General features: G+C 43.2%; 1 protein-coding gene across 2 annotated transcripts in view; it reads right to left on the bottom strand.

Moving 5' to 3' along the window:
* The window catches only part of CMPK2 (cytidine/uridine monophosphate kinase 2), a 28,898-nt gene extending 22,788 nt beyond the window's left edge, over nucleotides 1–6,110 (bottom strand). Inside the window, exons 1-3 of one of the 2 annotated variants that reach the window (XM_031008266.3) lie at nucleotides 5,021–6,110; nucleotides 3,455–3,569; nucleotides 1,178–1,379 (exon numbers count right to left, since the gene is read on the bottom strand). In XM_031008266.3, the coding sequence (XP_030864126.1) occupies nucleotides 1,178–1,379; nucleotides 3,455–3,569; nucleotides 5,021–5,695 (992 nt within the window). In that variant the 5' untranslated portion in view covers nucleotides 5,696–6,110. The remainder of the gene's footprint in view (nucleotides 1–1,177; nucleotides 1,380–3,454; nucleotides 3,570–5,020) is intronic. The other variant, XM_063696075.1, reaches the window with a different exon arrangement.
* Between the last annotated feature and the right edge of the window lie 10,781 nt (nucleotides 6,111–16,891).

Raw genomic sequence — 16,891 nt, 5'->3', positions numbered from 1 at the left:
TCTTGCATCAGCATGATCTGGACATGAGAAATGGAGTCAAAGGAGATAATTTTGGAGCTTTAAGATTTGACTGCCCAGCTGAATTTCAGACTTGCATGGAGCCTGTAGCCCCTTTGTTTTGGTCAATTTCTCTCATTTGTAATGGCTGTATTTACCCAATGCCTGTAGCCTCATTGTATCTAGGAAATAACTAACTTGCTTTTGATTTTACAGGCTAATAGGTGGAAGAGACTTACCTTGTCTCAGATGAGACTTTGGCTGTGGACTTTTGAGTTAATGCTGAAATGAGTTAAGAGTTGTGGGACTGTTGGTAAGGCATGATTGGTTTTGATATGTGAGGACATGAGATTTGGGAGAGGCCAGGAGTGGAGTTATATGGTTTGGCTGTGTCCCCACCCAAATCTCATCTTGAATTCCCATGTGTTGTGGGAAGGACCCAGTGGGAGGTAATTGCATCATGGGGACAGGTCTTTACCATGCTGTTCTCATGATTGTGAATAAGTCTCACAAGGTCTGATGGTTTTAAAAAGGGGAGTTTCCCTGCACATGCTCTCTACTCTTGTCTGCCGCCATGTGAGACACGCTTTTTACCTTCCACCATGATTGTGAGGCCTCCCCAGCCCCATGGAACTGTAAGTCCATTAAACTGCTTTCTTTTGTAAATTGCCGAATCTCGGGTATGTCTTTATCAGCAGCATGAAAATGGACTAATACACTGGTTTATCATTGAATCCTCTGAATTGAGACTAGTCTTTGGCACACAGGAGGTGTCCAGTAAGTATTTGTTGAATAAGCCAATGAACAAATGAATGACTGAAAGTATAGACTCATTAATGTCCCCGGTATGCTACTTCCAGCTTACCTTGGCAAGTTATTTTACCTTTCTGAGATCTATAGTTCTCATCAGTAAACTGGGAATAACATGTAACATTCACCTACTCAAGTTATAGTTCCAGATACTAGTATTATATATGTAATTCTCTAGCAAATGCCGTGCCTGGTATAGGTAATTAACAATTCATAAGGAGAATTCCTATTATTATCATAATACAGTTTGACTTAAACACAATTTTTTCCTGGCATATACATGTATGTATACACACACACACACACACACACACACACACACTTATATATTAGGGAGAAAATGCCTAATTCAAGGCATCTTTATACCTACCTGTCTACAATCACAGGAGATTTGGCAGATTCTTTAGCTATTTCGGAGGCCACAATATAATTGCCCAAAGAGTAAAAAGCTCTTCTAATGATAGTTGGTTCATCATCAAAGATCTTCCTCCACTGGCCAATGCAAGAGGGTGGTGACTTTAAGAGGACAGCCTTAAGTGAATCTGCCACTGACTGGGTCACCGTGGTTTTACCTGCAGGTCATACACAAAATATATACATCTTAACCACAGCCCAAAAGTTAATATTGACGTAGAAAGAGCACAGACATTCTCTCAAACTGCAAATGAAATGAGTAGACTAAATAACAGGATTCTTTATAAAAAGCTGTAGACCCATAGGAAGTTAGGATTTCTCTGTGTGGTATTAGGAAACCCGGAGGAAAAACTCTGGTTAGTGATCACATCTGATATTGGGAGTCTAGACACAAGAGCCCCTTTTACGTGTGACTTTTATTCCCGGCAGCCCAGCTACTGGTCACCCTCTTACCATGTCCCCCACCCTGAAGACTTTCTCTCCTCTTATTGTCTATAGTTGATGAACCCACACCTGGCATCCACAGCAACTCTTCTCGCCCCTCCTCTCTTTCTACCTTCTTCATACTCTGGTTCCACTTCTGTGCAATCCCTTTCCAATTTCCAGCCCTGGTTCTACCACTCACTCCTGTGCTTGCCCCTTTGGGCTTGGCCTTGGCCTTTAGAGCTTTTGTATCTGCTTTAGGCTACAGCTTTCTCCTCAAAGGCACTGCTTAGGCCTCATTGACTTTCTGACTCCCCCTTGCACAGCCTCGGGTGACAGATTAGCCCCTTCCCAGAGCCCATCTCACAATTCTCAGCTGCTGCCTGGAGCTCAGGACAGGTGGTGATGAGAAGATCTACTCCAGCACACTGTGCACTAGTTTCTCTGAGCTCCTACTCTTTTGATTTATTTTTAAGTTTCTCCATCACACACTTAACACTTTATTGCCAACTATCTATTTTCTTTTCTTAGGTTGTCAGGACGGACCCTAACAGTAGCTACCATTTCTCAGTGTCTGCTAGCAGCCAAGTACTCAGCACATTATACTCCTAATTCTCCCAGTGACCCTGCAAAACAGTTATTATTTAATCATCTGACAGAAGAAGAAACTGAGCACTGGAGAAGTTAACAAATTTACCCAAACTCACCCTCCCGACAGGCCTTGGTGCAGGACGCAAATGCAGGGCAGACGGAACCACTAGCCTGTGTTCTTTCTGCCACTCTATGCTAACTCCTTGTAACATTTGTATGTGTGGATGCTTGTGTTGAGGCTGAATTTTTATGTCTCCTGTAATCCCACCAAATCTAAATTAGCTGTGGGTACAAAATAAATGATCAACAAAACACATCAGCTGAAGGACTGATGGTGTTACAATTCCCTCTGCAGCTGAAAGAAACTCTGATGGGTCCTGGGCATGGCCAGTACATTTGAGTGATGACAGCTGGTCTCCCTGAAGGCCAGTACATGGCCCGCTCCTTCACATGGAGCCAGGATGGTCAACACGGGCCATCACCTGTGCCACATCTCCCTAGCTGGGTTCACAAGTGCCTCTATATGGAAATTGCCTTTTATATTATTAAAAGTCTGTACCCCTCAAGTTTACACAGGAGGAGAAACTCCTACGCTGAACCACTCAGATGCTAGTTCTCCAACATCAACCCTCTCCTCAGTGTGTCCTGGGCCACAGGAGCAGCATGTCTGCCCCTTTTGTACTTTGGTCTCATGTGAGTACACATTGTATTTTGACCTCAGTTTGTCAGCTCAGAAGGCTTTTTTTTCTTCCATTTCCTAGTTCTTCCACATTTTGCTCCAGAAGAATCTCTGAATTGCCTGTGGTTCCTGGACACACCACCCTGGTTCAAGCCCCTGCACCTTTGCCCAGGCTATTTCTTCTGTCTGGAGGATGTTACCTGCTTTCATCACCTGACCAACTCCTATCTGTACTTAAAACACAATCCAGGTATCACCCTTGACCATGCACTCCACCCGACAAAGCCCCACAGAGGCCAGGTTCAGTGCCCTTCCTGTGTTCCGCCAGAGCACTGAGGATCCGCGCCCACACATCATGCTGCTTCATATTGAAGGTCTTATTCATCTCTGCATCCCAGGGCCTGCCTAGCACAGGGCCTGCCACACAGTAGGGGCACACATAAGGCTCCATATAAAGTTTGGTTTTGCAGGAAGTATTTCTGTTTCTGCAACTAATCAGTTAGTGTCATTGCCTATAACTAAAAGGTAATATTATCTTACCCGTGGCATCCAGTCCTTCGATGGCAACAACCTGGAACTTTCCTTTCTGGATCTGTTTTGGGCACTGGTCGACCAGGTCAAGCACGGCCTGGGCTTCAGGAATAAAGGAGGTACACTGTAAAACAATGTCTATCCATCAGCAATGAAGCCAGGGGGCTTTTGCAGAAATCACACCTAAATTGCTGAGCACAATATTGCCGCATGCTAATAAGGCCTAAGTTATACTGAGCACTGTGCCAGGCCATTGGAATTCAGAGTATTTCGATGCTAGGATGGACTGGAGTGTTTTATTTTATATTGAGCAGCCGAGGCTCGAAACAGCTGTCCCTGTCTGAATCGCTTGGTGGCCTGCAGGCTTCACTGAGCAGCTTTGAGAAAGGCCAGGCAAGGCACATCATCACAATGTCCTGTGACACCGCAACCATGGAACTACAGGCCCGCTGGGAACACTGTGTCACAAGAATGGGAAATCAGCTGCACAGTGGGCTGGAGAGAGCAGTCTTCATCTGCAGCATGTCCTCTCCTAGCCATTCAGGGGGCTGAGATAAACAGCCAAGCACTGCAATCACGAAGCTGGCAGAGCAGCGTCCCCCTGGGAATTCCCAGTTCCTCAATGTGCATTATCTCACTGCACGCTCACAGCATCTCAGAGCGAGGCTCAGACACTTACTTATGTGCTTGCTCTGAGCATGGCAATCTTCTAAGTGCTTTACAAGTATTCAGTTGCCAATCTCTGTGAACTGGGGTGGGGAGGGCGCTATTATTATTCCCACCATATGAATTAAGGAAACTGAGGCAGAGAGTTGAAGAAACTTGCTCAAAGTGACACAGCTAATAAATGCCAGAGTTTAAATTTAAATACACGTGGTTGATCTTGCACTCTTAACTGCTCCACAACGCTGTCCCGTAAGCTTGGAAAATATTCCCAAGATCCATGGGGCATCCTCAGGGCTCATCTGTGTCACAGGAGGACATCTGCCTAGCCTGCGATCAGAAAGAATTTTCAGTCTCTTTCTGTGAGTACCTGCTGTGAGTCAGATGTTTCCTTAATCAGGACAACACCGCAAGGTGGGAATTGTACATGTCAAAGGGCAAAACTTAGAGTAGTTGAGTAACCTGCACAAGGTTCATGGCCAGTCAGTCGGTAGGTAAACAGTATTTAAGTCTAAATTTCTTAAACCCCCTAAACTCATGCATTTTCTTTTTCACCCCAAGATCCTTGAATGGTAATCATCAGCAAATAAAATTACTTCCCAGCTGACATTATTTTCCCTCACTCCCGGCAGCCCCTTTACTCCCTCTGTACTGCTGTTGGGATGCTTTTACAGCAAGCATCGCGTGGCTTGGTGTAGGTCTATGTTCCACGTCAGGCTGGAAGATCCTTGCAAACAAGAATCTTAAAAGAGTTGCCTGGCATACAGGACACCTTCCCTACCTGATTTGTGAACGGAAATAAACAAACCACCCAGGCAAGAACCGGCTTTACAGACCAGCTTCTTGGTCCAGTTCTCTGGTCTGAAGGGTTCAGATGCCACGCTGGGAGCTGGAAAGGGACAGAACTCTTACCTCCTCCAAAACGGCCCGGGCGGCTTCCCGGTCCGGGAAGACCACGGAACTGGGCAAGTCTGGCACCACCGGGTGCAGCGGGGGCTCCGGGGCGGGCACGACCTGTGCGCAGCCCACCTGTAGCCGCCTGCCGTCTTGCACCTCCCAGAGGCGCTGCCATAGCTGGCCGCGCGGGTCGGCCTCGAACTCGCCCAGGTGCGGGCGTGGTGCCTCCTGGCAGGCGCCCAGCAGCTCGAGCAGCGCTTGCCGGGTGTCAGGGTCATCCAGGGGGTCGCGCAGCAGGAAGCCTTGCTGTGCGCCGCCGGCCTGGCCGCCCGGGCAGTAGCAGAGCAGCCTGAGCAGCTGGCACCGCTGGAAAGGGCCGCGGCGCAGCTGGTGCAGCAGGCGCTGGTGCAGCCGCGCCGCCCGGACCCGGGCCCCGCAGCCGGCGTCCGGGGTCACGGGCACGCACAGCGAGTAGCTGCGCTCCGGGGGCCCCAGCAGCGCCGCCAGGAGGGGGTCGGGGGCGTCTGCGTCGCCGGGGGCGTCGGCGCCGAGGGCGAAGTGAGCCAGGGTGCAGTCGGGAAGCTCCAGGACGAAGCGGCGCGGCGGAGCCATGGCCCCAGCGCAGACCCCGCGCCGCCCGAGCAGCGGCCCCGACAGTGGCCCGCGCAGGAGCGGGCGGGCGAAGGCCATGGGCGCCTCAGCGACGCCGCCCTCGGCCCCGCCTCGGAAACGAAACCCGGCGGGAGCCAGGCGCCGGCGGGAAACGAAACCCGGAGGCAGCCAGGCGCCAGCGGGAAACGAAAGCGAAGAGTTGCGGGGAAACGAAAGCCGGAGGCCACAGCAGGGCAGGAGCCCTGGGGCTGGGGCGCCCTTCCGGCCTCTCCTCCTCGCCGCGAGATTTGCGCGATAAACGGCCGGCGCTCGGGAGCAGACGCTCGGCCCCGGGGCCCCAGGTGCGCGGCTCCGCGGGCCTGCGCGGTCCCCAGGCGCCGGCTCCCGGGGCTGACGCCGAATGAGGCCCCGCGCCGTCGGCCCCAAGGTAGCTCCGTGTGCGTTCTGCGGGTGGCTGGCGGCCCCGACCCTGGTTTGAGTTCCTCCTCTGCGGCGTATGCCGGGTGCATGGAGGGGGGCGGGGGTGCACGCGCGAGGGACAGAGGGACAGAGAAGTCCCTTCCCGGTGTAACTGGCTCTTCAACGCCCACTTGCAGGCGCACTACTGCCCTTGGATGACTGACCAGGCCCTGCAGACCATGGGCCCCCTCCCCGACCTCAACTCCTAGCTCTGACCACGCGTCCCCGCCCCTCTAATCCTGCAGAGCTGCTTTCCTGCGGGAACAGGGCGCAGTTCTGGCTCTTCCCTCTCCTGTATCTTATCTCACCTGTGCACTCACTCACCTGTGCACACACTCACCTTTGCACACACTCACCTTTGCACACACTCACCTGTGCACAAGCTTTTCCCTCTTCTTGGAATTGCCCTCTCCCTTTTGCTGACTCTCCAACTGGGAAGTGTCGCCCAGATTGGCACCTCGAAATCGCCTTTCTTCCACCAAATTGAAGTTTCCTGCACTAAGGTGAAGTGTGTCAGGATAGCACCCTCTGCCTGCCACAGTCCAGCATCAGCACTGTTGCTGCCTAACAGTGTAACTGCCTAACAGTGTAACAGTGTTTGCGCAGTTATTTGGATATTTTATTCTGTGTTTACTCATTAACTGATGCCTTTTAAAAATGATGTCAAGCAAACCAAAAACAAACAAAAAGATAATATTCTCCAGGGAAACTCTCTCAAAAAAATAGAATTGAGACGAAGATTGAAAACATTAGATGAGCTGAAAGCAGTTTTTTTTATGTCTTAATAGTATTGGACTTAAACTTGGGATTATATTTAATTCTGAAAAAAAAGTCTTAACAAACGTGAAATATAGATAGGTGGTTGGAGTGTGGGTTAATAGGCTAAGAAGAAAGAAGAATTAGGAGTTTAAAATTTTTTAGCTCTTTGAGAATAGAATAGTTTTTATTCTCTCTCAGGAATTTCACTTTTGGACATTTAGCATGTGCCAGTGGTTTCACGTGTATGTAGCATATGAAAGTAAGAGTCTTCTAGTTACTCCCTTTTCTTCTCTAAGACAGTTCTGCATCCTCAAGCCTGCTTGACCTTTTCCCTATGCCGTCCACCTCTCTGGATGTATTAGTCTATCCTGGCTGCCATAACAAAATACCACGGACTGGGCCGCCTAAACAATAGAAAATTTGTTTTCTCAAAGTTCAGGTGGCCAGAGAAGCTGGAGATCAAGTTGCCAGCAGGGTTTGCTTTTTCTGAGGCCTCTCTTTCTAGCGTGCAGACCGCCTCCTTCTCTCTGTGTTCTCACGGGACCTTTCCTCTGTGCTTGCATCCTTGGCGTCTCCTTGAAGGTCCAAATTTCCTCTTCTGGGAAGGACACCAGTCAGATTGGGTTAGGGCCCACCATAATGTTCTCATTTTAATGTAATCACCTATTGAAAGCCTTATTTTGAAATACAGTCATACTGTGAGGCACTGGGGGCCAGGCCTGAACATGAATTTTGGGGGACATGATATAGCCTATAACCCCCCACATATCTGGGTTAGTAGCCTCTCCTGTGTCCCCCACCAAGGCTATTTGTATCCTCGGACCTTGACACTCCACAGTCACGTGCCAGTCTGTTTCCCACCACTGAGCACCTTGAGGGTAAGTAGGAAGACCAGCTTCTTCCTAACTTTTCTCTGAGCCTCCAACTGAAAGAAAACCTGACACACAGTTTGCTAAATGAAGCATCTTATCTTTTTTAATTTAAGTTTTCCTCTCTATTTTTCACCTACCTTCGCCCTACGAAGAGATGTAAAGTTAATAACACTGCAGTATTTGGGCTTAGTCAATATTATATAAGTGTTGAAGATGTTGAAGATATATCTTCATTCATAAAGAAAAATTTCTGTTAGATTTTCAAGCCCCTTCAAATTTGTAGGACAGAGACTCTGAGAGCCACAGTTGGTTGTTTATATTGACTAAACATGCCTGTAGCCACCCACCCTTGCAGGTGGAAAGGAGAGAAGCTGCAGGCTGGGAAGATACTTCAAAGAGGTGTCTTTAAATGAATGAATAGCACAGCTGTATCATAGGAAAAGCCATAATCTTCAACACTTACAGTATTAAGAGAAAATGAAACTTTTCTAGCCATTCTGCTCCTAAGAAAAAAAGAAACAATGGGAGAATTAAAAATATAAATAGCAATTAATAAATAATAAAATGAAAAAATAACACTTTGAAAAAGAGCTTAGTTTTTGAAAACATGTTTAAACAGATATGTTTCTAGGTAGTTTAATTCAATTGGAAAAAGAAAGAAAATGCAAATCAGAATAGGAATAAATGAGATGATAGAACCACAAGTTCAAAAGGATACCCAAAAGAGAATATTACAAACAATTCCACATTCATAAAAGTGAATATTATAAAATAAATGATGAGCTCAGAAAATAAGAATTAATAAAATGAGCCCAGGATAGAATGTTGAGTCTATAACTCTGTAACCCAAATCCTAGGCTAGAAGTTAATGAAAGGGCTAAAAAGCACTGAGCAAGTTTCAGAGATCACTTAGTTATCAAGGAACAGATAAGCTCTCTCCCGCATAACCTTCTGTTTCTTTTTTAAATAAAAATTCATTCTAGCACATTTGTGGGCTTACAATTTGAAGAGTATTCTACTCTCTCTTGGAGTTGGTTTTCTCACAAAGAAATGCTGTTGATACAGCTACCTTTGAGGGAAGAGTTGCCATAACAGGTCCAGCTGCTCACCCCTTGCATATCTCCACAGGAGCCTCAAACCATGATTGCTGTTGGGCCAAACTTTGGAAAGATGACCCTCCAGAGGCTCTTTATATTCGTGGTTGGTGATTCTATCATGTACACCTGGAGCAATACTCCATGACATGCTAGCTTGCGATCATTTTGCACAAACGTCAAGATTAACGATGTGCACCTCATTCATTGTCGGGGTCCTGAGATTTGGTTACCATAGCTGGGCACATGGCAGGATGTGCCTGCGTGTCTAGCCCTTCATATAATGGCAGACCCTGAGACTCAAACAGGCTTTTCCTGGCCAGTGGTTTCAAACATGTCCTGGTAGTTCACTGCTGGAGGGAGCACACCCTGTGCAACTCAGGTGGTGAAGAACTCAAAAGCTTATGGCTACCCTCTCCAGACTGCTTGACTTACACCTTTTTCCTGTTGTTCTTGCTCTACAGCCTTTTAGAGGAATGAAGCCCAGATGGGAGTCTAACATGCTCCTGAGTCTTATGAGTCCTGTTTGTGAATTATCAAGCGTAAAGGTGGTCTTGAGACATCCACACATGCCCACACACACATACACACTCATGAAAAGAAAAAAAAATTTCCAAGATTAGAGCCCACTCTTATTTCAGAGCATGTTGATATTCCATTTTATGCATGCAAATACACAGACACATAAACACAAATATAATTTTGGGCCCATGAAGGAGTGAAAGGGAAAGCCAAAGAGGTTAAAGAAGATGTCTGCAACCAACATCTGTGTACAATCACTAACAGAGTGTACAATATACAATGAATTTCTACAAATTAATGATAAAATGCAGGAAACCTAATAGGCAAAGGATTGGAACATGCATATCACACAAAAAAAATATTCAAATGGCTAACAGAGGAAAAGATACTTAATATCATTGGTCATAAGGGAACTGGAAATTACAACTACAATGATAGGAACAGCACGCCTACAAATCTGTGATGTGAACAAATATGAAACAGAAATAGTCCTTCAAGACGGAGCCCAAGTGGCCAACTAGGTCTGAATTTAAAATAAAGCCAAGTAGCCATTTGCTGACTAGAGGTCACACAAGTACTGTGACTTCCTGGAAAGCCCACCCTTTCTAACTTTGGGGCTTTAAGAGCTCTCCTGGGTCAACCAATCAAAACACAATGGTATTGATTCATCAGAGTTCAGTTGTATAAAACAATCAGGATGCAGCCGTGTCACCCAATCAGGACTAAGTGAGTTTCAATCCTTCATTTGCATAAATACACCTGATTGGGACCCTAGGTGGGATTTTTGCTATAAAACCCTAGACTTCCTTTTGTTCTCTGGAAAATACCTTTGTTTCACACTGAAGGCTGGTGCAAATTATTCACTGGAATAAAATCTCTTTCTTCCAGATTCCTTTTCGGAGAACTTTTGTTCACATTTATAGTGTCAGAAGCGGAATAAGAAAGGAATCCTGATTTTTCTCCCAGCACAGTCCTTAACAAACTCATTTGTGCCTCCAAGAAGTCCTTGAGCTCAGTTGTCTTAAATAATTTCAAGGAACAGTACTCACTGTTATTTTAGAGTATTTTGATATTTCATTTCATGCATGTAAATACACAGACACACAAACAGGATTACAACTTTGGGACCATGAGGTGGGGGTAATGAGGGTCGAGAGGTCGTCTGGTAAGTCTTCCTGAATTCATACCTTCCATGCTTTGGATGAGGTCTCGGAGACTATTTTTCCCCCATAGGTCTCATCTATTGGAACCTCAAAGAGAAACTTCTTTTAGCCATGGGCTTGGGTAAGGGAGCATTCTCAGCCGGTCCCCCCATCTAGACTGCAAAGGGGAAATTTCCTCTTGACCCCAAGTTTAGGAGGAAGCCTTTCCAGCCAGTTCCCTCCATCCAGACGCTGGAGAGGACTTTCCCTGTTGGCCCAGGGTTTAGGAAGGGCTTCTCAGTCAGTCTATGCCAGTCTATAAGGTTTTGTGGGGATGCTCACAGTAAGGGCACTGAAAGGAGCAAGTTTGTCAGGTCACTGCAATGAGTAGGCCATGCTTTCAGTTCTTCCTATCTGGCACTCCAGCTGGATTTACGAGCCAAAATTATGGTTTCAGGTGTTGTAATTGGCTAAGTCTCTGGACAAAAATTACCCAGAATAATCTGAAACTTTACTGGCCAAAGTGGGACTCCTTTAAAATTCCAAAACTTGCCAGTCTACACACACAACTGGAAAAAAGAAAATACCAAACCTCCCAGAGACAATGGGAAGCCTTTTTCAGTTGGTACTTTGAAAGTCCTCAATGGAATCAAGGCAGTCATCACCTCTCTTCGGGAAAATAACTACAAAGTGAGTGAGCACATTAGTGAAGTAGAAAGATTAGCGCTTGCAGGACCAACACCAAAGCTGTAGAAACAACATTGAAACCATTCTTCCACTAGCTGCCTTGCCTGTTGCTCTACCTGTCTTCTGCACCTTTCTTCACCAGCTTTATCCTTCATTCCCTCCTTCCTCTTTCAGGTTCTCACCTAGTTATTTTAAGAAGAGGTTCTAAACTATTTCTCTAGATTCATCTGTGTGTTTTCTTGTCCCGTGATGAATTCCTGTGATTTATGTTACTTTGGCATTAATTTTAATCCTCCTCTAGTACACGCAGACTCCTTGTTGAGAAAGCTTAAATTCTTTCTGTATTTGAGATGTCAATTTGCCACCCTCTTTTCTCTAAAATTTGGTAAGGGATTTTGCTATGTGGGACAGATACATTTCAACTTACTTTATTTACAGAAACGCTGGTTGAATCTAACTGTCTTCTAAACAAGGGGGTTTTACCCGACTCAGGGCTCAAGTTTTAAAATAAAAGCTAAAAGATCATTAGTTGTGCCTACCTGTATTTTTTTGTGTGTGTGCATATACATGTCTGTTAGTATATTGTCTACCAGATTGGCTTCTAAAAATGGGTACTCATAAATTAAGCAAATAAGTCAAAATGCTTTTAAAGTTCATATCACTTAGTAATTTTTAGGTGGGTAAGACTAGTCTAATATTGTTTGATGAGAATGGCTATGTCTTTGAGTTATCAGAAAAATATGCATATATTTAACATTAAGGTTTTTAATTTTATTATACTTGCCTGCCATTCAGTAATATAAAGTTGGTTGATAGAAAACAGCTTGAGATTATGCTAGATTTGCCTGAAGTATCATGAAATTTTCCAGGCATAATTATTAAAAATGAATAGATGGGGTGGATGCAGATGGGATAAAAGTTTTTAAATTAACTTTCGGTAATGGTTGTGTTTTGTAATATGTTTACTTAGGAAGGCTTCTCCAAATCTTTTTAGTAACTATAGCTATAGAATTTTTCTGAGCTAAATTAAATGGTTAATATTCATTGCATATCTAGATCATTTAGAAATAAGATAATACTAAGACACTATTGCTAAATATGAGTTTAGGCTTACATACTTTTGGCTTCTTAATTCAGAAGAACAAGAGTTCTTTGGATCTGTTAGTAAAAATGAACTTTTTCATATTAAAAAGATGTTCTGTTAGAAAGTTTGTGTCTCTTGAAATTGTAAAACGTGTATTCTTGGATTGTCGGTATGGCAGATTTTCACTGAAAATTAGGGTTGCTAAGAAATAGTATGGTGATTAAAGTGTGTGATTAAGCTATTTAGGGCAGAGGGCATTCTGTTTGCAAGTGTATGAGGAGGGTAGAATGTGTTTTTTGATAAGGAAGGTTGAAAAGAAAAGAGAAATGAGAAAGAACCTTGTGTGATACATTTTTGTCTTACAGTAAAATGACTGGTTATTTAAGAAAGAGGAAGTATGGAACAGAGAAGAAAGTCTAAGCATGTCATCAAAGGTCTAAGTAAATCATAAGCTGCATGAAAAGAAAGTTTATAAAAGCAATTTTCTGTGCACTCAGGTTGGCTACAATTGAAAAGAAAACGTATATGAGTCTTTCTCAGGATTAAACTTTGATGTTAAAAATACACTGATACAGAACTTTAAAATTTGATCTCCGGTATTAAAACAAGATTTTCTTAAAATACTGATTTGCTCTTAGTAAAATTGCAAGAGGTTTTAATTTTTAATTTGCAAATCTGTTCCCTTAATAGTAATCCTCTAAACTACAAACAGTTTCTGTTTCTGGCACATTTCCTCCTGAGATCTATATAATTTTCCTGTTTTGAGGTTGTAAATGCAGCTCTCTTTCTCTTGGTCCTTGAAAAGGTAAATTCTTTTTGCGTGGCCACAATGATAACCATCTCCTTCAACCTTTTTGTCATCTCCTGTAACTTTTTCTCTTGTTCTAACACTGCTGTCATGGCCTGATGCTAAAATGTTTATTCTGAAGATCTAGAAAACCAAAGTTTTCCTTCATTGTAACTTGATTTTACACTCTTGGCTTTTCTTGATGTGTCTGAATTGTTCCGTGTAACCAGGAAGCTTCCTATGCTGTTCCCAACAACCAAGGATTTCCATGTTCAACGTACTAGTTTTCTTGTTTACATTTCTCTATAATAGCATATGCTTAGAATTCTGGATACATTCTTTCTGTGCCTGATTAAATTCAAATACCCTTCACATCAGGTTTAACTTTCAGGTTATGCAAATGGGCTTTCCATAAGGAGAGGCAATCATACTAAAGGAGGTTTGTTTCCCCTTTACCTATTAGGTAACTGGCCTAGTAAACTAAGAGTCTGTGTTTTGCTGAGATAATTCCTTTGCTTCATGTTGTTTTTATTAGGCTTTTGATTACTTGGGGAAACTGAACTTTAAAAAGTTCAGGGTTTTCACATCCGTGTAAATCTGTATTCTTTTCGAAGTCTTCTGATTATCACTTTGCTTATTTAGGAGTGACATATGATTCTGCTTAATCAAGTATTTTGAACCTTTTGACATCTTTGGCAGGTTTCCTCAATATCAAAACCCTAAATTGAGCCTTTTTGATCTTGTAGAGATACTAAATGATTAGGCTTATTTGGCAAATCATATGGGAAGCATATCAAATAAGAAATGATGCTTAACTCCCTTTAAGTTATATTTATATAAATATGTTACTAATATGTGTTCCAAATTGCATGAGATCTTAAAATTCCAAGATGTTATATGATATGGTTTAGATTTGTGTCCCCAACCAAATCTCATGTTGAAATTGTAAACCTCAATGTTGGAGGTGCAACCTGGTGGGAAGTGATTGGATCATGGGAGCAGGTCCTCATGAATGGCTTAGTAGCGTCAACTTGGTACTGTCCCCAGGATAGTGAGTTCTTGTGAGATCTGATCGTTTAAAAGTGTGTAGCGCCTCCCCCCGCCCCAGCATCTTTCTCTTTTGCTCCTGCTCTGGACATGCGAGACATCTTCTCCCCTTTTTCCTTCTGTCATGATTGTAAGTTTCCTGAGGCCTCCCCAGAAGCCAAGCAGATGCCAGCATGATGCTTCCTGTACAGCCTGCATAAGAATGAGCCAATTCAACCTATTTTCCTTATAAATGACCCAATCTTGGGTATTTCTTTACAGCAATGCAAGAATTGACTAATATATCATAATATGTGTTATCAGTCTTGAGTATGATTATTTAGTTTAATGATTGTATGCCACAAAAATACCTAAATTTTCTTTTAAATTTTCTTGCAATTATTTCTACATTATTTCTTACAATTTCCTTGTAAACTCTTATCAGAGTTTTGATCATAGCTGTTCTGGATTTTTCTCATGCATGATTATTGTTTTAAATTCTTCTCTAGAAGCATTTGCAATCAGCTATAGCCCAAAATTACTAATTAAGGAAAGCAAAATTAATTAACGAAAGTTAAGTAATTGATAAGGATAACTTTATGACTTTTATTTAAAATGTTGGTTCTACACTTAAATATTTTTTTCAGATTCAAGGAATTTTTCTTTCATTAGTTATAGTTTGCAATAATTTGGGGAAGTATACTTTTGTGAACAAAAGTGGAAGCATTTGCCTTTCTCCCTACTTGAGTCCTCCAAAATTCAGACACTATTTGTAAGCATTCTTATTTTATTTCTGTAAGTTCAGTAAAAATCTGCTCTCCCTTTATAAGCAGGATACTATTGGAAATACTGATTATATTACTAGGCTTTGATTGAAAAGTCATATTTAAAAAGGGTCATCACATGCCTGGCTTCAAGAGTTCCCAGCCTTACAGTGAATACATAAAACTTGTCACTTCCTGGTAGGCCCAAGAACCTTAAGACCCTAAGTAAAATCTAAAGCCTGCCTTGATTTGGCTTCCTAGCCTCTAGAGGTTCTAAAACCTGAAAGTTCCTGTATGATTAATGTGGAGAGAAAAAGTCATGTTCTTAAGAAAAACTAACGTGCACCTACTTTAGGTTAAAGCCCTATGCACTGTTTTCAAGTTCTGGTTTTCTACCTGTAGACTGGACTGGATCCTGAGTTCTCCTAATTTCCTACAATATCTGGATACAGTTAAATCCTGATAAAGTTTACCAGCCCTCTTCCCTCAAGCAAAACTATAGAGCCTCTCGGGACATTTCCCCTACTCGAATTATTCAACTAGGGGAATTAGGTATTAAGATTGGAGAAAACTCATCAGAGCTCTGGTCAACACTGGGGCTACTCTGTCCATCCTTAACCCCAGCATGCTTTCCATGGACCCTCCCTGGAGTTCTGAATTCATCCAGATGGTTGGGGTAGCCAACCAACCTATGATGGTTCCTAATCTTCACCTATTCTTTTCCAACTAGTACCCCTCACGGGCAGTTGTTTTTCCTTTGGGCTTCCATACACTTCCTAGGCAGGGACTTCTTAGAAACATTCCAGGCCCATATTTTATTCTCCCAGAAAGGAGAAATAATGCTTGAGTTATCCTCACCAGGAGATTTGGCCACGGAAATATCTTTTACCCAAATTCCCATCTATTCAGTTATCCCCAACACTACCTGCCCTGTTCTCTAACAGCTATAATCCAACACTCATGATAATCCCTCAGATTATGAAGATAATAGTTGTGGATACTCTCAAGGATATACTTCATCTAGAAGGGTTAACCCTAGAAGGAGCTAGATTAGGAAGGTTTTTCTGGTCCCAATTTAAACTAGATTCTGCTTGGAATTCATAAATGATCAGAAACCCTTCCTGAACTGTTCGCAGGATTGCCTGCTCTACCACCCAGGCCATCAGGGTGCAACAGAGGTCCATAGACTCCCTTGCTCGTGTGGTCCTAGACAAACACATTGCTTTAGACTATCTCCTCCCTGCACAGAGTGATGTTTGTGCTGTTGCTGCCACTTTCTGCAGGGTAAATACTTCCAGGCAGGTTGAATTTGAAACATCTAAGATCTTAAGGCTAGCCAAATCTCTGAAAAACAGCTTCAAAAAGCCTCCTGGCTGGACCTTCTAGGTTAAGTTTCTGATCTCCAGATATTTCCAGCCGGCTTCCCCTGCAGTAGGGTTCCTTCTGCATGCCACCCTACAAGTCTTGATCCTCCTTATGTTTGGGCTAAGCATTGGGCTCCTCTTTAAGATTTTCCTAGCCTATTTTAACAGATGCCTGCAAGAGACCCCCACTAGGATCGTGCTGACCTAACCTTTGAGACTTCAAAGGTTGCTCCAGCCAGAAAGGGGAACCAAGTTAACCCAAAAGAATTTGATTCAAATTTAACAGGTGCCTGTATGCCTCTCATGATCACATGTTTATGAAGAAGTGAGATCTAGCCAAAAGTGGTTTTCAATTGTGCAAGACCATGGCATGAGAGTTTAAGAAACTTTGGGCTGAGATTTCAAGGACCTGAGACATATCTACTGTTGAATATTTGGTAATCATTAAGCATACAATTTTGCAGATGTTAAATGTTAAGTTAAACATATTTAATTTTTTTAAGTAAAATAAATCATTTCTGTTTCTATTCAGAATATGACAGTATCAGAATAACAGGAGCTAACCCTAACTGAACACTTAAAGTTTGCCAGGCACTATTCTGAATTCTTCACAAAAATTAGCAGTTTTACTCTGCACAAAAATCGCATGAGATACGTTGCTTTGCTGATGAAGAAATGGAAATCCAGAGAAACAAAGTCGCTTACTCAAAATCA

This window comes from Gorilla gorilla, chromosome 12 (genome assembly GCF_029281585.2).
Source record: "Gorilla gorilla gorilla isolate KB3781 chromosome 12, NHGRI_mGorGor1-v2.1_pri, whole genome shotgun sequence".
NCBI lineage: Eukaryota > Metazoa > Chordata > Mammalia > Primates > Hominidae > Gorilla > Gorilla gorilla.
The sequence above is the reverse complement of the archived record's forward strand: the minus strand, read 5'-3'. Positions and strand labels throughout refer to the sequence as shown.